The sequence below is a fragment of the Embiotoca jacksoni genome, unplaced genomic scaffold, assembly GCF_022577435.1.
Source record: "Embiotoca jacksoni isolate LCO1_2020_lvr unplaced genomic scaffold, fEmbJac1.0.p SCAF_21, whole genome shotgun sequence".
In the NCBI taxonomy this organism is placed as follows: domain Eukaryota; kingdom Metazoa; phylum Chordata; class Actinopteri; family Embiotocidae; genus Embiotoca; species Embiotoca jacksoni.
The window spans coordinates 9,391,230-9,411,496 of record NW_027185352.1 but is presented as its reverse complement, the minus strand read 5'-3'; the positions used below and the strand labels follow the sequence as shown (position 1 = coordinate 9,411,496).

General features: G+C 42.8%; 2 protein-coding genes across 2 annotated transcripts in view; both read right to left on the bottom strand.

Moving 5' to 3' along the window:
* Positions 1-4,181: 4,181 nt before the first annotated feature.
* Positions 4,182-13,288, bottom strand: gxylt1b (glucoside xylosyltransferase 1b). The gene is made up of 7 exons (XM_069156809.1): positions 13,020-13,288; positions 11,566-11,776; positions 11,272-11,403; positions 9,422-9,673; positions 9,063-9,186; positions 8,314-8,486; positions 4,182-5,500 (listed from the first exon to the last, which is right to left on the bottom strand). The coding sequence occupies exons 1-7, from the start codon at positions 13,220-13,222 to the stop codon at positions 5,339-5,341; spliced, it is 1,257 nt and encodes a 418-aa protein (XP_069012910.1). The 5' UTR covers positions 13,223-13,288; the 3' UTR covers positions 4,182-5,338.
* A 1,467-nt stretch (positions 13,289-14,755) lies between these two features.
* The window catches only part of yaf2 (YY1 associated factor 2), a 15,830-nt gene continuing 10,318 nt past the window's right edge, over positions 14,756-20,267 (bottom strand). The window contains exons 3-4 of the mRNA XM_069156808.1: positions 18,279-18,434; positions 14,756-17,942 (exon numbers count right to left, since the gene is read on the bottom strand). Coding sequence (XP_069012909.1) covers positions 17,690-17,942; positions 18,279-18,434 — 409 coding nt within the window. The 3' untranslated portion in view covers positions 14,756-17,689. The remainder of the gene's footprint in view (positions 17,943-18,278; positions 18,435-20,267) is intronic.

The following is a 20,267-nucleotide window of genomic DNA, read 5'->3' as shown; positions in this document are numbered from 1 at the left end:
GAGAATAGCTGGTAAACAACGGAGAATTTAGCAGCTAAAAGGGAGCGATATCTACCGTAACAAATCTCAGGGCGGTTGCAATTGGTCAGATGCACAAAAATGTGACGCCCAGTGATGATAGTGTTGCTCCAAGGTGGTTGGACAATTAGTCTCAGAGTCCGTGATATAACCTGATCCTTGTTTCTTCAGTCACACTGTAGTCATATGCCCTTGAATGGATACCTGCCCCTCTACCTACTCACTCATTGTAGCCTCCTCCAAAATCGGTGGTCCCGTATGAGCAGGCACATCCGGCCATCGACTACTGACGTCCTGTAAAAAAGCCATTGGCATCAGAGCGATATGCACAAGGCACCGTGACCACCTGGGTCGAAGGAAGAGGTCATCTGAAGTCACGTCATATATTTAACTAATGTCACAAACGTTGCTTTTGTCAAATTTGCTTCTCGTTTGGTCTGAACCTCATCTCGTGACCCCTCACCAACATTGTATTGATAAACTGGCAGCAAAATTTGTCTCTTGACTACTGGTCATATTAAACTGATAGTAAGCCGTGCTGCCTTATCTCACTCTTTAGGTTGCTGTGCTCTCAGTTGACCTAACATCCGTCCGTTTATCATTAAGAGATGGAGAAAAGCAGCTCCTCCATATTCCCCGTAGCTCAGTGGGTGTTTTGTGACATGGATGAGATTTGTACTTTATATTAGTGGTGGTTTATGATCAATGGACACAGTTAATAATGAGCACGCCGTTAATTCAGTGTTTCCATCAAATGGTGCACAGACTTGGCATATGTTTGTTTCTGTTTCAATGTCTCTATTTTGGTTTTCTATTGATGATACCATTTAGAGGTTCAGCACTGTTTTTAGGGAAGAAGCCTCCAAAAGACCGAGCTCTAAAGCAGCAAAGTGCCCTAATTGCTACATTAGCTGTGACAGCCTTGTTCTTTTCTTTCACCAACACACTCCATGAGCCTTTTCTCTGTCCTCCCACTATGCACTCATCTCTCCTCTTCAACATTTCAGAGTGAAAAATGGCCAACCTTACCTGAAGTTTCTCTTTTAACCATCACAAAACACACACATACATTTAATTATTCTGAGATATCCCCATTTCCCCCCTCATCTTCCACTCGACCCACTCTAAGCGCTGGCGGTCACATATTTATTTTAAATAGTTTCTCTTCTAGCCTCGATGGCACAAAAGAAATAAAATGAGTTATTTATTGCAATATAAAACATGTAGTTTCAGGAAAAATTAAACCTTGGAAGATGGACAATATAAAAATGTTCAACGGTGTGCTCAATTCAAGCCGTTGTCTCTCTCTCCCTGGGGATGTGGCCTCTTGCATGTTGCATTTAAGCACACGGGTCAATAAAGGTAATTGATAAGCTCTCATACGGCTATATAGTGATGAATGAAGGATATTTCTGGTGCAATGAATCAAACTACCTCCGGAGCCATAAATGGGACAATTGTATGCCCTACCTAATGGCAATAAGCATAAACTCATTCCCAGTAGTCAATGCCATACAGACAGGCACCTATAGGGTTGCATTATAGGTCCATCACTTACACTTTATGAGCGCCTCAGAGCTGAGGCAGGCATAGTGTAGCACCTCAGGTGGCCGAGTCATAGATTATTGGCAAGTGCATTGATCTTACCAAGGAGGCATTAGAAACATACCATCAATCTTCTTCAAGTTAGATCTTTAGAACAAAGAGGGCTAATATTGGTAAAAAATAGCTCGATGAAACATGTTAGTATTGGACTCATCCAAGTTACTGTAACAGGGCACTTCTTGAAATGAGATGATGCTGTATGAAGTCAATTTAAATCCAAATTACTTTCCCTCTTTATACATTATTTTTTTTATGATGAAGGAAATCTATAAAGAGAGACTTCACATTTATACTTCGGAGCTAGGAAAGGCAGGGTGGGCCTTTTTCTCTGACATTATAACTAGAAACAATAATAAGGCATGGGCCATGTCTGCTGCCGCCAACAGGCGAACAAACCCTCCTGTGTCAGCAGCTTCTGAACTTCTATCCACCACAGCCTGCAATGAATTTAGCTTCCTTTTTAAGACAATTGGACAAGCAGTGCCTCCACATTAGGTACAGGATATGTGTTGCCATTGTGTCCACTCAATATCAACTCGTAGCATGACACAATGTGATGCCTTCAACCAGAACAAATTGAACGACATTACACAACACCTGAGGGGTGTACTACGAAGCAAGTTCAACATACCCAGTCTTTCTTTGTCTGAGCTGCTCAACAAAGTGGAAACTTTTAGTCAAGAGATAATCGGTACTACGACGATGGTTATCAGCTTTTTCTGTTAACTCGGGGTTTCTGCTTCCGGCTCTGAGCGTGTTCACATAAAAGAGGAGGCTTATCAATCAGTCCCTGATATCAGTAAAACAAAAATCAAATGAAATGAATCTATACCTCGTAAAAATCACCGGGTAAAGACACACAGGTTTGTCGGTTTCTGAACACTCTGGACAAAGGACTACTTTGTGTCTCTATAGGTAATTAAAGATCTGAGTGGACAAAAAAGATGCGGAGTTCCCCAAGGCTCCATTCTGGAGCCTCTTCAGTTCAACATTTACTTTCTGCCACTAACCGTGATCATGAATGTAGCACTTTTATTCCCTGTCCTATAGGTAATTCCCTGATTTGGTTTAGAATGTGAGTCGATAAATATTTCCTCCCTAGTTTTTTTTTTTTTTTCTAATGGTCCGCTGTGGTAAAATAACGGTCAGCAATACCAAATGGATCCTTATGTTACCCTTAACTGGACCCACACTAAGTGCACAGCTTCTTTCTTTTTTTTTTTTTTATCCATTGTCCAGTGTCCCACATATTGAGTCGATGTCCCACATTTCGATTGGCTCTAGTTTTCAAAAGTCAACTCTGCAGGAGAGACGCTTTTCTCAAATTTGCAGATGCAGCTACAACATAAAGATTCCATATGACATTACTGTGACACGTTGGCATCCCTCATGCTTACTGTATTCAGCTTAAGAGTTGGAAACATTGCATTCAAATAAACATATTTGTTTAGTCCGTCAGACTAAAGGCTTTAGCCTGTAACCTGCAGTCGACTGTGATGGCCAAGTCTGGAATATTTACCACTCAAAGCGCATGGCTATTCACAGTACGCGCACGCCCGGCGTTCACTAGTCTGCAGTCTCAACACACTTTAGCGTCTACAGTTTATTAACCTGCAAGTTCAATTTACACCGAGAATAATAATGATGTGTTTGCGAAAACGTTTATTATGTTTTACTCCTCGTTTTTCAGTTGCTATGCGCTCCCTACCTCGCTCGACCAAAACACGCGCCCTCGCCGCTTCTGTCCCCGCAGCCAATCAGAACACAGGAAAAGTGACGCGCCCTGAAAGCAACCAATTACGCACTCCAGCTGTAACCCATTCATGCTCACCAAGTACACTATGAACAATCTAATTAAAGCGCAAATACATTTTATGACGTGACATTTTATGAACTGAGCATGTTTACTTCAAACACATTATTTATTCCGAGCATTAAAAAAAATATGAAACTGAGGCAGATTAGATTGTCCTGGGCTACATGTAAAATGAGGAAATGTGTTTCCATAATTATGCAGATGGGACACAAATTCACCTGACCATATTACCAGGGGACTATAATCCCTTACAAAGTTTGACTTTGTGCATTTAACAAAATCACTGACTATGCCAGAATTTTTTTTAAATAAACATAAAACTAAATGAATTGTTTTTGGTGACAAATTGAACAATTACATGTCAGTGCTCAGTTTCCATCTATAAAGTTAAAGGAACAAACAAAGACCTGAAGACCTTTCAGTATGCCAGAGCCTTTTTATTAAATCAATAAATTACTAATTTCTTACACCTCTTCTTCTTACTTTGACTATTTTACTTCATTTTTATTTTCCTTTTTAATTATTTGCTATGTGATGCTTGCAGATTTTGTCTTTATGCCTTTCATGTTATGTAAAGCACTTTGAATTATTGCTGAAATACACCCTTTCCATCCCTCAAAATAAACACTCTTACCTCATGTATTTCAAAAACGACCTCAAAGATGCATTTCTTGTTCAGGCAACAGTGGACATATGAAAAACTGCTACCCTCTGGTGGTCAGAAATAACACTGCAGCGCAAATTCTACAAAACTGAAATGATTTTTAATGAAAAACAGAAACAGTAATTTAATGTTTAGCACAGGGACATAAACACAACTAAATAGAGCAATGTCACAGGATATCCTCACATTGCAGCAACATGAGCACTGACAGTTATTACATTTTGATTCTAGCCCTTAATGTACAAAATACATTCAGCGGTGCAAAAACCGTCATTACAAAAACAAAACAAATACTTTGGCATCAGGAGAACTCATAGCTTATTCACATGTTCAACAGAAGTGTATCTGCATGCATGTATACAGTATCATATGCTAAAAACGTACATTTCCTGCGTAACTGTGTCTACATTGTACATAGTAAAAAAAAAAAAAAGAAAGAAAAAAAGACATATTGCAGCATGTGGAAGTTTACAAAAATGACCTTGAATATTGACCTTTACTCAATGAGGGTGGCACCTGCATTTAACTTATGTGGTATGTCAGTCAGCCCAGTCAAAATAAGTCCTCATACACTCAGCCGCTGCTGCTGTAGAAATAACAACTGAAGAACAATCCCAGAATTCATTTACATAATGACTTAGCCTGAATATTAATTTATTTTTGCTCTTAAACGAGGGGTGTCGAGTGGTTTCTGAAAGTTGAAAAAGTGGTCCAGTGCACACGTCTCTCAAAACTGGGCTCTGCAGAAAGCCTTTTGCCCAGTTCTGATACTTTAAAAAAAAAAAAAAAAAAAAATTTTTTTATCTCTTTTAATAAGAGTGTTTAACAAGGTTCAATAAATTCTCCAATATGGAAAGTCAAGAGCTACTCTTTCAGTCCATAGCCAAAGGCACTGAAAGAAGAAAACGATACATGGAAGAGACTCGATGCGTGTTGGAATAACAAATTCTCCAGTTGTCGGTAAAATATAAAAATGTTGTCACGGTCTGTGTTAAAAAGGAAAACGCCTGAAAAAAAAATTAGGTAAAAAATCTGCAGCATATATTTTGTCTCTGCTACGTTGCTACAAAATCAACTGATGCTACACTTCCGGTAGTTTTCAGGGATACACGTCACACTCTTATCCAGAGCAATTTACAAGAAAGTAACAGTTAATAGTCTCAGTCCGAGACAATCCCAGCTGTCTTATTGGCTTTCAAGTTGAGGCGTGGTCCCCCTTCTGGCCTCTGTCTTCGTCACCGTCCATGTCGAGCCTTCCTGTTGATGTTTTCCAGACTGTGTGACAGTCTCTTGGTGAAGAGTGGGTGGGATTTACCGCAGTAAGTGTGTGTCGTCTTCAGCAGTTCGTCCTCTAAAGGGTCCAACAGAGAAGTCACTGGGTCTGTACCGAAAGTGTACTGGAATGACAAAAAGGTTCGATTTAGTCAAACGTTTTCAGTTTTGCCCGGGTATTGGCAGAGTTGTTTTCTGAAGCTCGACACATTCGTTTTCAGACACTCGGTATTAAGCAAAGTATTCTGTGATTATAAGGATCTTTCCAAATGTGCATTGAAAATGTAGACTAGCCACTTTTCGTGTGCTGCGACATGAAATTCAACTGAATGTCAACGTAAACTCATTATCATGATTTGCACTCTTCTGCTTTCTTCAAAAAGCTAAAAAAAAATAAGGGTGCTGGTAGCCCGAAAGGTGGAAGAGTGGGCTCAGAAACTTAAAATGAGCAGCTGGAATCCCAAACTGTAGTCTGAACTCCCCCCCGAGGACAGCTCTCTCAACGCCCTACTGTTCCAGTGGAATTGATCAGGCTCCCTCAGTAAAAGAGCAAAGTGGTGCTTCGGGCGGCGTTTGGATTCGGAAGATATCTTTCCCCGGATAAATTAGAAACTAAATCCGTGAGGCACGCTGAAGTCATGCGGGACTCCAAATCGTATCAGTCAGCCGGGCAAAACATAAAGCGCTCCACGTTGTTGGGAGTCAGTTTTATTCTATAGGCTTACCGTCCAGCGATAACCAGGGATTGCAGCAGGAATTTCATGTCTTCCCAATAATGAAGGGGCCTTTACAATGCTCCGAGGAAATCAAAGGGGAATTACCATTTTTTTATGCCGGCTCATTTGCTTGCAGTCGGGTCCCTGATATTGGGTCACAAAGAGAATGGCGTTTTTATGAGCACATACTTATACACACCCGCCGCTCATAAAGTTGCATTTACAGTTTGTGTATTGATTTTGTGCAGCTGATGGAGCACTGCTGGTGCGCAGACTCCAACTCCAGACGTACCGCCGGTTGTAAAATTTTAACTGCTGCTGCTTCCTAGGCTCGGCTTTTTTTTTTGCAGCTGCAGGAAGGGAGGAGATGTTTTATGATGGACAGACCGCCGTGGTCTGTTGGAGACACAGACGGGGAGGAGGAACACCCGTGTATTCCCATGTCTTTGTGTGAGGGTGTCGAGACGTGGACACCGATTTACATACATTGTTTTCAGTTTATTAGGAATATCAACCGCAGAATAATGATCCTGGTTAAAAAAAAAAAAAAAAAAAAAGATGTAAATAAAAATTTGTTTCAGCCCAACATGAATGATATTTTCGCCATCAATAAGTTTGGTCAACAAACACTTGGATAGTTCTAAGTTTGCTGTTGCTCGGTCCAGTTTTTCAAACTAACTCTTTCCAAGTTTTCTTAAAAGAGTGCAAAACACGGTTATGCTTTTCTTCAGTCTTGTGAGTCAGTGTTTCTTTCCTGGGACAGTTTGCTGAACCTTTACTCTGATTAAGATGGCAGCGCATTACTGTCCTGTGAATAGTTCACTCTATAACAGTACTGAATAGCCTGGAGTGGGACTGCAGATGAAACTGATGAAATAAGTCTGTCCAGAGATATTAAACACACCAAAGATGAATCAATACTCCTGCATCCTCCTGGCAAACCACAAATCTATAACTATCGCCATTGGGGTGGAAAAAATGTGCTATGGACCCACCGCATGTGGGTGTTTCTGCTCGCAAACAGAACAAGTACATGAGTATCTACTGCTGTCATTGATCCCGTCCTATGAAGTCAGTCTTAACTGCAGGCCATGGATAAGTTATAGATAAGCCATTATCCTGATCTATGTCCAATGGGAAAGCAATGAGACTCCCAGCGTTGATGGCTTCATTAAGTAAATGCCACTCGTGTCGTCAATATCATTACACCGCCGGTACGCCACCCATAAACGTCCTCATGGGGGAAATTAGCTTTCACTCCCACCTTTTGCCAATGATGGAGGTTTGTGTTTTTTTTTTTTTAATGCAGACAATCTGAAGTCACCAGCCCCTTTGGGTCTTTAGGGTCAGCACCAATCCAAAATCTCATCTCGGTGGTAAAGAAACAGGGCAGCGGAGGAGAGCAGGTGTGTCACAGGGGTCATAAAAGGACTTTCCATTACATGTTGCACTAAATTACACCAACAGCCCTTTGAAAAGGCTGACGAGCCCTTTTTGAAACTCTCATGTACCCAAGAGACTTTTAAACACGGGGCCGGCTGCTCCTGTTCACTCACTGGTGAAAATAGAAATTGCAATGCCATGGAACCTGCGATTGTAACATGACAGCAAGAGTTCCCAGTCCAAAAAGAGAAAGCTGCAACTGCAACTCATGATGGGCTGAAATACTGAGGTGCCTTTGCTCTTCCGCCATCAATATCTGCCTGTATAATTGATCTGTTTTGGTATAGCAAAGAATCTTTTGAACCCTTAAATTTAGACGGACAGGAACTAAAATATGACTTGTTTTCTCTTAAAATTTTCAATAAAGATTTGTTTCACTAAAGAAACACTGCACATGTCTTTATATAATGAATAAAATCTACATTTTGTCTTCCAATAATGATATAAAAAAAAAAAAAAAAAAGGTCACTAATTCACCCTGAGATGCAAGGACCTCAAAAGCTTTTAGCACAAGTAGGAGTTGACTAAAAATGAACCATCAAAAAGTGAATAACTCAAGTGCAGTAGTTAGTATGCACTGAGGGAAACACTGGATATTATCCAATAAGATTAAACTTGACAGTTGATGCTTGAGCTGCTGGACTTTAATGCTTCTTTCTTCCCTTTCCTTTCTGTGCTGCTAATGTTTCGGGTCTAACCAGCTCAAGACACATAAACCGCACGGTGACCATAAGAATTCACAAATCCTAAATAACCGAGCATCGTTCACACACACCGACCTTTTTTATGGCCTCGTAAACAGCCCTGAAAGCAGGTTGTTTCGAGTCGTGGTAAACCCCTCTGTTTCCGTGCAATATGTAGACGCCGTCCTCCTCGGCTGAGCCACAGTTACTGCCATAGATGCAATGATCTGGGCGATAGTTCCAGTGGCATGGAAACTCCAGCAAGGACTCTGGGAAGGGAAACACACAAACACTTCAGTCAACAAAGCAAAGCTGCAATTCAGACTGTCCTGCACACTTTTGCAGACATGCGATGCTTTTCTCCGACGAGCACGACGCCAGTAAACAAAGAATTTATCCCGTGCTGACAAACATCTCGTGTGTTTTTGCATGCTGAATGCAAATATGTTTGGAATTTCTGTACCGGTCTCCTCAGATGGACGTGAAGGAGTGGTTTCAATAAAGTAGAGCCCTTCTGGGTGTGCAGACGGTTACTGGACATTAAAGAGGGATGTTCCCGAGGCCAAATATAAGTAAAAATCATGATCTTGTATATTTCAGAAGTAGGTTTGTATATACATGTGACAACAGCCATATTTATGAATAAGTATTATACATTGAAAACCATGCCTGTTGGAAAAACTGCTATAGGGTCCACCTATTTTTAGTTTGTGGGACGACAAAAACATAAATTTTTTTTCCCCCCCTGTTTAATGTATGACTGTCAACCTGATAGACATATACAAGCTATATGTGCATCAGTTGTGTGTGTGTGTGTGTGTGTGTGTGTGTGTGTGTAGTCCTACCTGGGTTGTAGTGGAAAATGATATTGAGAAGGTCCTGGTCTCCCCAGGTTATATTCAGTTTGTATTTCTGGAGCAGAGGCATCAGCAGCTCCTCCCAACGCAGCCCCACTGATGTCATGTCATTCTGTCAACACAGACGGGCATACATGCCACAAAGATGTTCTTTAGAGTGCACATGTCGCCGTGTTTTAGGTGTCGCAAGCTTCACAGTGGAAAAAGGACCAAACGGATTCCTTTCACAGACCTTAGTCCACGTGATCTACAGCAGGAGGAGGACATCTTGTGGCCAGCGAAGGTAGTACACGAAGACAGGAAACGGGACATCCCTTGAAATCTGCGCTCCCAACATTCGGCCTTACCTTAAAGAACGTGCTCCTCATTCTTGTCATGTTCATGAGCATGACCCCCGAGTTGATGCCCGTCCTGCCGTAGAAGGGGTGACGGGCGAAGCGGTTGTACCAGGCAATGCGGGGCTCCTCGTGCTCTGGGGCCATCGCAGCCAGCTGCGAAGAGTTAAACTGGGACAAGAACCCCCACAGACGGTCTACGGGCTGCAGGAAGAGGATGTCCGAGTCCACGTACACGATCGAGTCAACGTCCTTTAAAATAAGCTGCAAAAGACAGACAAAGACAGATGTCACAACTGATGCCCTCTGGTGTTTTTGAATTTGGCATACTGCAAAAAGGTCCTGTAGTCGTATGAGGAGAGAACAACAGAGAAAGAAAACCCACAATTTCCTCAAATAACTTGAAAATTAAAAACTGAATTGGCCTCCATTATTGTTTCTTGCATATTTATTCAAATCTGACTTTGCTTTTGAACTTTTAATTCAGCAGAAAAGTTTCAATAAAACAAAATAATGATGCACAGACAAAAAAAAAATGAGCGGACTCGCATCCCAAAGTTTTGTTGTCTACTTTTTAGAGGCGATCGCAGCAAACAAAAGACTCCTGCAGCTCTCTGAGGTTTCTGCACCTGTCAGCAGGTATTCTGGCTCACGTCTCCTGAGCAAACAGCCACAGCTGTGTGTTTTGGATCATTTCCCCGTTGGGAGGATTCATGACCAGCAAACCGAGGTGCCGCTTTCTGACACTGGCCAGCATATTTTGCTCCAGAACGCCTCGACAGTCTAAAGATTTCATTGAGCCCCGCAGAAAGACAAAGCTCCCTCTGCCAGACGCAGCAACCTGAAACACAACCGAGTCCTCTCCACGTTTCACAGCGGGTACGTCGTTCTTTTCTCGGAACGCTTCATATTTTCATCTGCGAACACAGAGCTGATGTGACTTGCAAAAAAAAAAATAAAACCTCTAGTTTTGTCTCATTTGTGCACAAGACATTCTCCCCAAAGCATTATGGTTTGTCAATATGTATTTTACCAAGTCTTGTTTTTCAGCAGTAAGTGTTTCCCAGTGGAGTTCGCTGTCGCCCAAAAAGCGACGACGACAGTGCGATCAGACACCGATGTAACTTGACCCTGGAGTTCAGCTTGGATCTATTTCGAACTTTCTCTGGGTTCTTGGATTTGACATTCATCTATTCTCCTCATGTTGATGTGTCCAGGGAGGTTGGCTACAGTACCATGGACCTGAAACTTGTTGATACTGATATTTGATTTGCTACTGTAGTCACAGGAACATGAAGCTGCTTGGAGATGGTCCTATGGCCTTTACTTTTAAAAGGCCCGTGGCCCCCCCTTTTTTTTTCCTGATCTCCCCAAACAACTCTCTGATTGGTATTACTATGTCCACCACACTGAACACGGACCGGAGAAAACAAAGCAGAGTGACCACTTTTCTCCATTTTAAATAGGCTGAGTGACTGATTACAAGCATGGAGACGTGTGTGAAATAACTACAACCTACAATTTCTTATTTTTTCTGGCGGTAGCAAAAAAAAAAAAAAATCTTAACATAATTTATCTTTTTTTTTTTTACTTTGCTTTAATCTATGACATCAGACCATACAGCTATGCAGGTATAAAAGAGAATACTGCTTTTAATGTCACTTTTCAGGAGGAATGAACCATTGTTATAATGGGCCGTTCAGGGTACCCAGGAATTCTTCTACATCGGTCCTCATTTCAAATCAAAAACAACCGTGAAGTAAATCAGAACGTCGGAACGACACCAGATAAATAGTTGATGCGTATTTCCACTTTGGTCATCGTATGTATTTTTTTTTTTTTTTGCTTGATGAGAAACTCACAGGTAAGAAGAGCCTCTGAGAAGCGCAGGGTTTGAAGAGTTTCTTCCACTCGTCTGCATTCTCGCTGGGGAAGCTGATGGAGTAGACTGTGTAGCCGAAGCTGGAGCGAATAAAACCAGGCCACGACTCCAACTGGAACACAAATGAGAATACATCGGTCTGCTGGGGGCGGGGGAAAGTAAAACACTGCACACCGTGTGGAATGAGGACAGCGTGCACACACGGGCTTCCGCCACCGTGTCAAACATTTTTGAAACGGTTCAATTTTAAAAGCCGTAAAGGCTTCCAACTCACAGCCTCCGTGAAGCTGACGTGGAGGTGGTCTTCTGCAAAGATGTGCAGGCAGAGGCGCTTGACGCTGAACAACACCGCAGACTTGATCATGGTGAGAGTCTCCTCCAGCCTCTCCCCGCAGGCCACCACGGCGAGGTGCATGTGCGGTTCGGGTCCGCTCTGAGCGCTGACGCCAGCGGCCTCCGTCTGACCCTGCTGCCGCATGATGTACCTGAGAGAGAGAGAGCGCTGAGAGTTAAGACAGAAGTTCTGTTGAGGGAGCACAGCTTTGCGAGTCACACTTTCTTTGCCCTCGGGAGTGCGTGAAGACATTTTAAGAAATAGAAGTTTCCAGAGTGCTGAGACTTCCAAAGTGTGATACCAAAATGTACCGGCTGGGAGGTCCCTACGTGCTTTGACTGAGGCCTTAATTAGGTGTTCGTTCTTGCTGGATAGCAGTGTGACTTTCAAAACCTCTTTACTTCCCGTCTGTGAAGAAATTACACTCGTTTTTTTTTTCTTCTAGTTTTTACATTTTTAAATTACTTACAGGCATCCGTTTTAAATCGCCAGAGGATGTTTTAACATTAGCGGCGCTGTCACCCTGTTGTACAGTTATACACCTACACAAAGGGGGCATACAGGAAGTGCAGCTGCAGCGCTGGAGGAGCATTTGGGGGTCCTTGCACTGAGGGCACTTAAGTCGTGGCACTGTCCATTCACTCCCTCCGACCACGTGTCCTTTAGGGGACTCAAACAGGCAACCTCCTGGTTTGGTTGGTCCCAAGCACCGCCTCCCAACCTCAAGGGCCCCCCCCCCCCCCCTCCAAAAAAAAAAGAAGAGTAACTAATAAATCCTAGATTCTGACATTCAAACACTGTCCATGCTGTTTGACTCTTGCCTCTTCGTTGTTGTTTTTTTCTGACCTTTTTTCGTGATTTAAAAAAAAAAAAATCAAACAAATAACATCTGTAAAGGATCGCAGAGGAGACAGCTGCTGTCCTTTCCTTTTGAACCTTTAGTAGCCACCGACCGTCCCTGAACATAAGACGTGTGAAGCCAGGTGTGAAAACACGTGGACCCCGCAACTCCAATCGCACAACACGACTGTATTTAAATGGAAATTAAACGTCTTCATACTGCCAGATTTGTCGTGTAAAATCTGGTCGAGATGGAGGTGTAGTTGGGGGGCTGTGGAGAATCACTGCATCTAGTGTGGTCAATAATGCAAGTGATGCTACACACCTGTGAAGATCTCGTGTCTATTGTACTGGAAAAAAAAAAACAACCATTGAGTCTGTATGGAGCATAATTTACCTGCGGTCAGCGTCACATTCCTATACATTAGCAGTGTATATACCCATTATTGTTTACATGTGCACTTCTACATGCATGTACACACGGGTTTCATAGTTGGAGTTTTTTTTTTTTTTTTTTTTTTTAGCCCGTGAAAGAAATTCAGTCGGTGTCCTACCTATTGTACCAGCGTGGTTTTTGGGACCCGGTTTCGTCCGCGGCCCCTCGCCCGGCTCCGGGGCCTCTCGGTGGGATGAGAACCCTCCTCGGTCCGTTCCCTCCGACCGACACGTCCGAGTAAAACAGCTTAGTGGAAACGTACAAGCCCGAAAACACGGTAAACACCGTGCACAGCATCAGTGCGCGTACGTAACGCCGCATTTCTGGAGTTTTGAAAACGCAACTCCCGAGCTGCGGTTCATGACACAGCAGCTTAGCGTTCAGCGATAACTGAGACGCTTTGTCGACACGGCAGCCCCACTTCCGGTCAGACCTTACAAAATAAAAAAATAAAAAAAAGCCAGGTGTTGGCAATCGCGGTCGTGTTAACGACCTGCAATTTTTTTACACGTTTGTTTAGTTTTCGATGTTTGGAAAATACAACGGAAGGTTTATTTGCCTTGTTGTTTATTTCTTTGGTTTCCAGCATCCTATAGCGTTTATAAAAATCTAAATATAATGTCACAATTCTAGATTATATGAACTATTAACAAGACGTGATTACTCAACAGTGTATGACTGCTCCTCTGCTGTTTTTAAAAAAAAAAAAATTGTTATGTGCTTAATAATTTGACCAGGTTTTCATTTATAGCCAGCAAAAGCTTACAGTGGTTAATTGTCACAATTTTCATGAGCAAAAGAGGGACAGTGCAAATAATGGCTAAGATAATTTCTGTTACACCAATCTTGTTAAGGACTAAGAAAGAAACTATGTGTTATGATTGAAATAGCTCAACTAGGGATAAATCAAAACAAACCCTCTCAAAGAATATGTACATGTTGGTTTTCCAGGTTATCTGGCCCTAATAATTGGGGGAAAAAAATTCACTCGCAACTACATTATCAAGTTGTATGTTTAAACTTCTTGACTGCAGCAGACAAATTTCCTGATTACGGTTCGTGTTTTGATCCATGCTTACCCAACTCTAAGCGAAAGTAGTTTTGCATCTATTTACTCTTTTTTTTTTCCCACTCGTCTTCGCGCTTTTATTTTGAAGGTGGCGGCTAAACACATCCGGATCTCAGCTTTCTTCTTTTCCTTCAACCTGATGCAGTTCGTGCAACAGAAGCAGGAGGTCGAGACCCTTAATGGGGGAAGGGTGGGAGCGAAAAGCAAAGTTGATTCCTCCGTCCCGTCCACCCTCCCTCCCTCCCCCACCACCTCCACCACCTCCCCCTCAGGCTCTGTCTGCAGCAACCTTTCAATGGTTTTCACCTCTGAAAAGACCCATTCAGTGTGGCTTTAAATGACTACTCGTCGTCTTTATTGAGGAGGTTGCGTTTGACAAACAGACCTGAATTGTGTGTCATTAAGTGTGGGAAAGTAGTGTTGTTGACTTGCATAAAGGTAAATTAATTAGTGGGTATAACTGACGGTCAGTAGTTGATACTGGTAACTACTGTGAGCCTGTATAATTACATCATGAAGTGAAGTGAACACGTGTTTTCATTTGCCACTACTGTATACGAGGCGAATATTGTACTTTCTGCTCCTTTGAGGAGTTACATGACGATTGGACTCAACGGATAGTATACTCAGCTTTTAAAATACAACATATAAAAGATTTAACCGGTGGTTTCTAAACCTTTTTTTTTTTGTCTTCTGACATCTTACGAACAGCATTGTGTAGTTGGGGTCACATTTAAGATATCTACGAGTTGTTAACAGCTCCAACAAACAGTGATTTGTGCCTCTAAACTTCTCAAATGGTTTAATTTTAATACATGTTCAAAGGATCAATTATCTCACAAAACTATAAATGTAGGGAGAAAAAAAATCTAAACACAGAACAGATTTGTGTATTAGAACTTTTTTTTTTTCTTCTTTCCTCTCACAGTGATCAATCTCACGATCATCTGGTGACCCTCTGGAGACCCTCTGGAGGGGCCTGACCCCTAGGTTGGGAACAACCAACCATGCTCGTTAAGTGTATTTAAAGTGGCTCCACCTCCAACAGTAACATGCTGCCTACACTCAATGCGTCAGTATAAGTATATTCAAATGATAAAATAAAATCAGTCGGAGGGACCAAATCCAGACTTTCACTTACTTACAAACTATATTTGTTGTTAATGCTTATGTCTGTTAAGTAAGATTAGAAGAAAGTGAATGACAAAGTAAAATCCTGTGCATAAGAAAATGACTTTTTTTTTTTTGTTTGAATTTTGTAATTTTCTTATTCAGACATGTAAATAAACAAGTTCACACATTGTAAAACGAATGAGCATGGCAAAGCAAAAAAAAACAAAAAAAACTATATCAATAAGTGACACTACCACATTTTAAGTGTCTTTCCGTCTTTGCCACGAATGTTTATCTGAGCCGTTCTTCTCCAGTTCGCACACCTAGTCCCAGCTAGAGTAGTGAACCTAAGAGACACGTTAAAGAATACTAACAAACTAAGACACGCAGCCTGTCCCACAATATACCAAGACTGTAATATCATCATGCCATGACAATTCTCAGGATGTGTGCTAAAATGTTAAGTAAAAATCTCGACAATAACACTGGTATGATGGATAATACAGCCACATCAAAACATTGTAGTACAATATTTTAGAAATATCTATTTAATCTGTGTAACTCTTCTACAGGTTTTTATAAGTTATTGTGTAGTTAGATTGATCTACTGTATAGTTGTTCTGCTGGGAGTTTAGAATACTCTAAAGCGCTGCCTTTTTTTGCTACGTCAGTTTCTGAAGTCCATCACCTGTACAGCTCGTAAAAAGTGCATGTCCACTCTTTTTTTTTTCTTTTTTTTTTTTCTTCTTCCCCTTGTTGTACAAGCACCATGCTGAATCCACAGAGTGGGTGCAGAGCAGTATCGGCACCCTGTGGTTCGCCACTGGGACATCAAACAGGTGCAGCCCTGTTTGTGCAGCACAGAAGGATTAAAAAGGAAAACAAAAGGTGTCATTTTACAGATACAGTCCCCTCTACCGCCATTTACATTTAGCTGAAAATTCCTCACTCATTGTGCAAATGTATCTTTTCTCTGAAACAAAATTCACTGTGATGATCCTTGCAGGAAATTAGCTCTTGTTCAAGAAAATAAAAGCAAAACATTAAAGATGTGCATTTGTAAGGCTGCAAGCTTTTAAAAGAATTCTTACCGTCTATACATATAGATGGAACCATGTGAGCCACACCACCAATGGAGTAACGTGATCATGAAGGATGTCACTGGATTGAGAACTGAGTCTGTCTATATCATTAAGTCAGATTCTCACTGACTGTAATGTATCAAATCTTGGATTATTCATGAAGATATCAACTCACTGAAACACAGTGCTGAGACACCATTGATTTTTAGCCCTACTGGCCAATATGTTAGCAATTTATAAAACATAAGCTTGCCCTTAGATTGGTTTTCCTGGCCTACTGGGCAACATCAGCACAATTTTCATTCATTATTTACCTCCTGATTTGCACTTCAGCCTTCTGCTATTTGGACTTGGTAAGGTCTGTGTGAGACGGGGTCGCAAAACCAAAACCAAAAGCTACGCGAGCCGAAGAAGTGATAAGTCTCGACAGACAGTTTTTCACAATACAGTAAATAATGTTAAAAATCCCTTATAACAAGTTTGTGGGAGTCGCTGCACAAAAGGAATGACAGCCGAGAGAGAAAAACAACTGACCGTATCAGCAACTTAGCTGACTGTGGCACAAACTGAACAGCACAATGACACCAGCGTTCTCCTTTTAAAATCATCCTGTGCTTCCCTGCCAGGTGTCTTTATACGGACATGACAATCATACTTTCACCGACCGACCTGCTCCGAACATTATGCAAAAAAAAAAAAAACCAAAAAAACAACCAACAACCACCAAATGGTGCCAAAAGGAGAACAGTCACTATGCTGTGTCAAAAGAAAAAAAAAAAGAAGTCACTCTACTGCTGAGGCAGTCCAGGAGGAAAAAGCTGAAGAGTTTCAAGATCAGGAGTGAAGGTTCACTGTCAGGTTGAAGGTTCGGTGAGCGGACACTGAGAAAACAGATGGTTCGCGTTTATAGCAGGTCGGTAAGGATTCCAGACAGAGGCAGAAAATTCCACATGGGGGAAGAATAAGTCACTCTGCTGGCCACTGATGATGATGATGATGATGATGATAGCAAGGGGAGAGCTGCACATTTCATTGAAGAAAAATATTGTAGAGGAAAAAAAAACCAACATAAATCATGAAGGCTTGGTGCATCTGAAGGAAATCATAAAGCCAGAAGATCCAGCACTCTGTTCAAAGTTTGTCCAAAACTTTGATTTAGACGTATTTCTCACGTCGGATCCAAAGAAGTTCTTCATCAGAATCAAACTGTCTGTGAGTAAATATTCTAGCAGCAAGCTTTGGACAGTGCATGGCATCACATAAAATATCCAAGGGGAAATATAGATCACTAAAAACGTCCAAGACGGGAGCAAAAGCTGTTTTGTATTGCTTTCTAAATGCAGAATCCCTCTGATTCCTATTGAAACGGAGACTTCCCAAAGAAAATAAGAAAAAATAAGGGTTTTAGTCATTATTGTGCAGCTCTGAAGTGGAGGCAGGAAGCTCCATTAGTGACCTGTGGACTGTTAGATGAGATGTGGGTGGAGGCCCGGGAGGAGGGGGTTCAGGTCTCGAGGTGCCGACTCAGTGGGACTCTCCGTTGACGGAGCTCCCCTCTCCTCGGGGCGAGGAGGAACGCGAAAGGCCCTTCTCTGTGTTTTCTGAGCTGGAGCCGTTCTGGCTGTGGTGGTCGGCCGACGACGCGGAGCTGGAGGACGTGGCCGAGGTGGACGAGGGCTTGGCCTTCTCCTTAAAGTCCGTTATGATGACCGTCAGGTCCCCGACTGTCACCTCCAGGTGCTGGGCGCTGCTCCGGTCGATGTTTTTTAACCTCGGCCTGGTGAACGGGTGGAAAAGGAAGGGAAATAAGACGCGGCATTTAGTCCTATTCAGAGCCGTAGCTGCGTCAAACAAATGCAAAAGACTATCTCAGATTTGATCTGCCTAAATTGAGAAGCATCTTTTCATTACGATATCACTCAAAACTTCAGACTTGTCTCGTTGACTTTGAAATTCATCTCTGGTGTTTCCTCGTCTCCTCGCTTGAGGCACTTTAATGAAATATGCCAACCTGACTGCAGGTGGCAACAGAAACACCATCTCCTGTTGTTGCACGCTTCCCCGGTAATATCTGATCCCCGTTGATCGCTCAACCTGCTGTCGGCTTGTTTACCTCATCTTCTTGTGACTGTTCTTCTTGAGTGTCGGCTCTTTGTCGCTCTTCTCCCTCTCTACTCGCTCCTTCTTTTCCTTTTTGGGCTGGGAGGGCAACACGAACTGCTGCGTTACCTGCTGCTGAGAGACGAGCTGGGAGACGGGACGAGGCTTCCTGATGCAGGGGGAGGAGGGGGGTGAGGAGAGAGAGAGAGAGAGACACAAGATTAATGAGAAGGAAAATCACAGTGAGCACATGGCTTCATGCTCTCGCACCACTGTAATCAAGGGCCAATAATCACTGCCAGTGCTGGTTAGGGTGGTGCCGCCGGAAGTGTTCTTAACACTGGCAGCGAGCGGCGACGCACACGGCGCGTGTTCACAGCAAAACCCGGGGTTCATCCGTCTGTGACATACTGTACACGTTACCGTGTACCTGCACGGGCTCGTTTCAGCACACGCAGCGACGCAGGCCGACGAGACAGGAACTGTTCTCGGTCGATAAATACAAAGACGCGAGAGGAATTACAAGTGTGCCGAACGTACCGACTTCAGAATACATTTCAGCTGTGCGTGCGTTTGTTTCCAAAACAAAAAGGCTCGTTTGGAAAGAAATCCAGGAGAAAGGCGTGGTTGCTCTGTACAAAAGAGAAAATTGAGGTCAGCCCTGAAAAACTACAGAATGTCATAATTTCATTAAAAGAGCACTCCCAAGATGTTTTTCCTCTGAAACTTGGAAAGCCCATTTTCCCTGCACTGCAGTCCTTGTTTCCTTATAACTCCCAGGAGACGTTGCAGACGGCCATAAATGGTGTCACCTGCCACTTCTGATTACTATAAGCAGTCGAGCCCGTGATCCGTCATGGCTTCCCGTACGAGATCGCCTTCTCTTTTTTTTTTTTGTGCTAGTGGCTTCTGTTAAAGAGTAGAATTATACCTTTCATTTTGTCTCTCCAAGAGCTCGACACCACTGTTTCAGGGGCTCGCGGCAGAACGCGAGGCCTGGTCGGTTCCGTGGGGACGGACAAAACGTGTCCGCTGACGGCGATGGTCGCCCGAGACGGGAGCGTGGTGCACCTTCAAACAAAGGTTCCCGCAGATTGCTAAACACGGACCCAATATCACAACAGTGGATCATAGATAACTGAATGTTCCTTCCAACAGTCACATTTCCATCCTCCGTGAGTGTGTGCCGTCTCAAAAGTGATACATTATGCAACTGGTTTGGCAAGAGTGTGCATGCATGAGGGCTGTGATCATATTTCTGTGCGTGCGTGCGCGCGCGCGTGTGTGTGTGTGTGTGTGTGTGTGTGTGTGTGTGTTTTCGTGCTGGCAAGAGCCCTAGCCGAGAGGCGAGTGTGTTGAAAAGGCCATCTGTTGAGACGGTCTACGCATCTAGAGTCTTATTTTCCATGCACACACACACACGCACACGCGCACGCACACAGAGACAGAGTTACATGTATGAATGCATCTATGCACATCGTAGCATTCCCCCCAAAGAGGAGCACAAATCAAGAAGTGGGTCTGCATGAAAATGTATGCGTGCTTTTTATAAAACAGATGCAATCATCAGACACCACATGCACATGACTGCACACGTGCGTGCGAGCGCGCGCGCACGCGCACACACTTATACACACACAGAGCTGTGAGCAGATGAAGCACGAGGGCATGATGAGAACACTGTGTTTTTCTGAGTCTTGTCTAGCAGTCGTAGTTGTAATTAGAGCTTAAAAATGAACAGTGAAAACACGTTTCATAACGCGGCCCGTCTCGGTGTACCAGCTTTTTGCGATTGCAACATTAGATCCAGATCCTTTTGAACGAAGGTCGCTTCCATGACGTAACGGTACCATCCATCACCTGATCTTGTATTGTATTTCGGAATTCATGCTGAGCATTGTGGTTTTTTTGGGTTTTTTTTTTTATGGTTTTACTGAAGTCTGCCAACCTGTCTATGATCTCTTTGAGAAGTATTGCAATTAAAATACATTAGCTTCCGGAC

Bases quoted from the DNA above. Each gene is read 5' to 3' on its own strand.
- gxylt1b (XM_069156809.1), bottom strand. From the start codon at position 13,222: ATGCGGCGTTACGTACGCGCACTGATGCTGTGCACGGTGTTTACCGTG. The intron at 11,777-13,019 runs GTAGGACACCGA...TCTCTCTCTCAG, and splicing joins AAACCACGCTGGTACAATAG to GTACATCATGCGGCAGCAGG. The intron at 9,187-9,421 runs GTAAGGCCGAAT...CTGTGTTGACAG, and splicing joins TGAGGAGCACGTTCTTTAAG to AATGACATGACATCAGTGGG.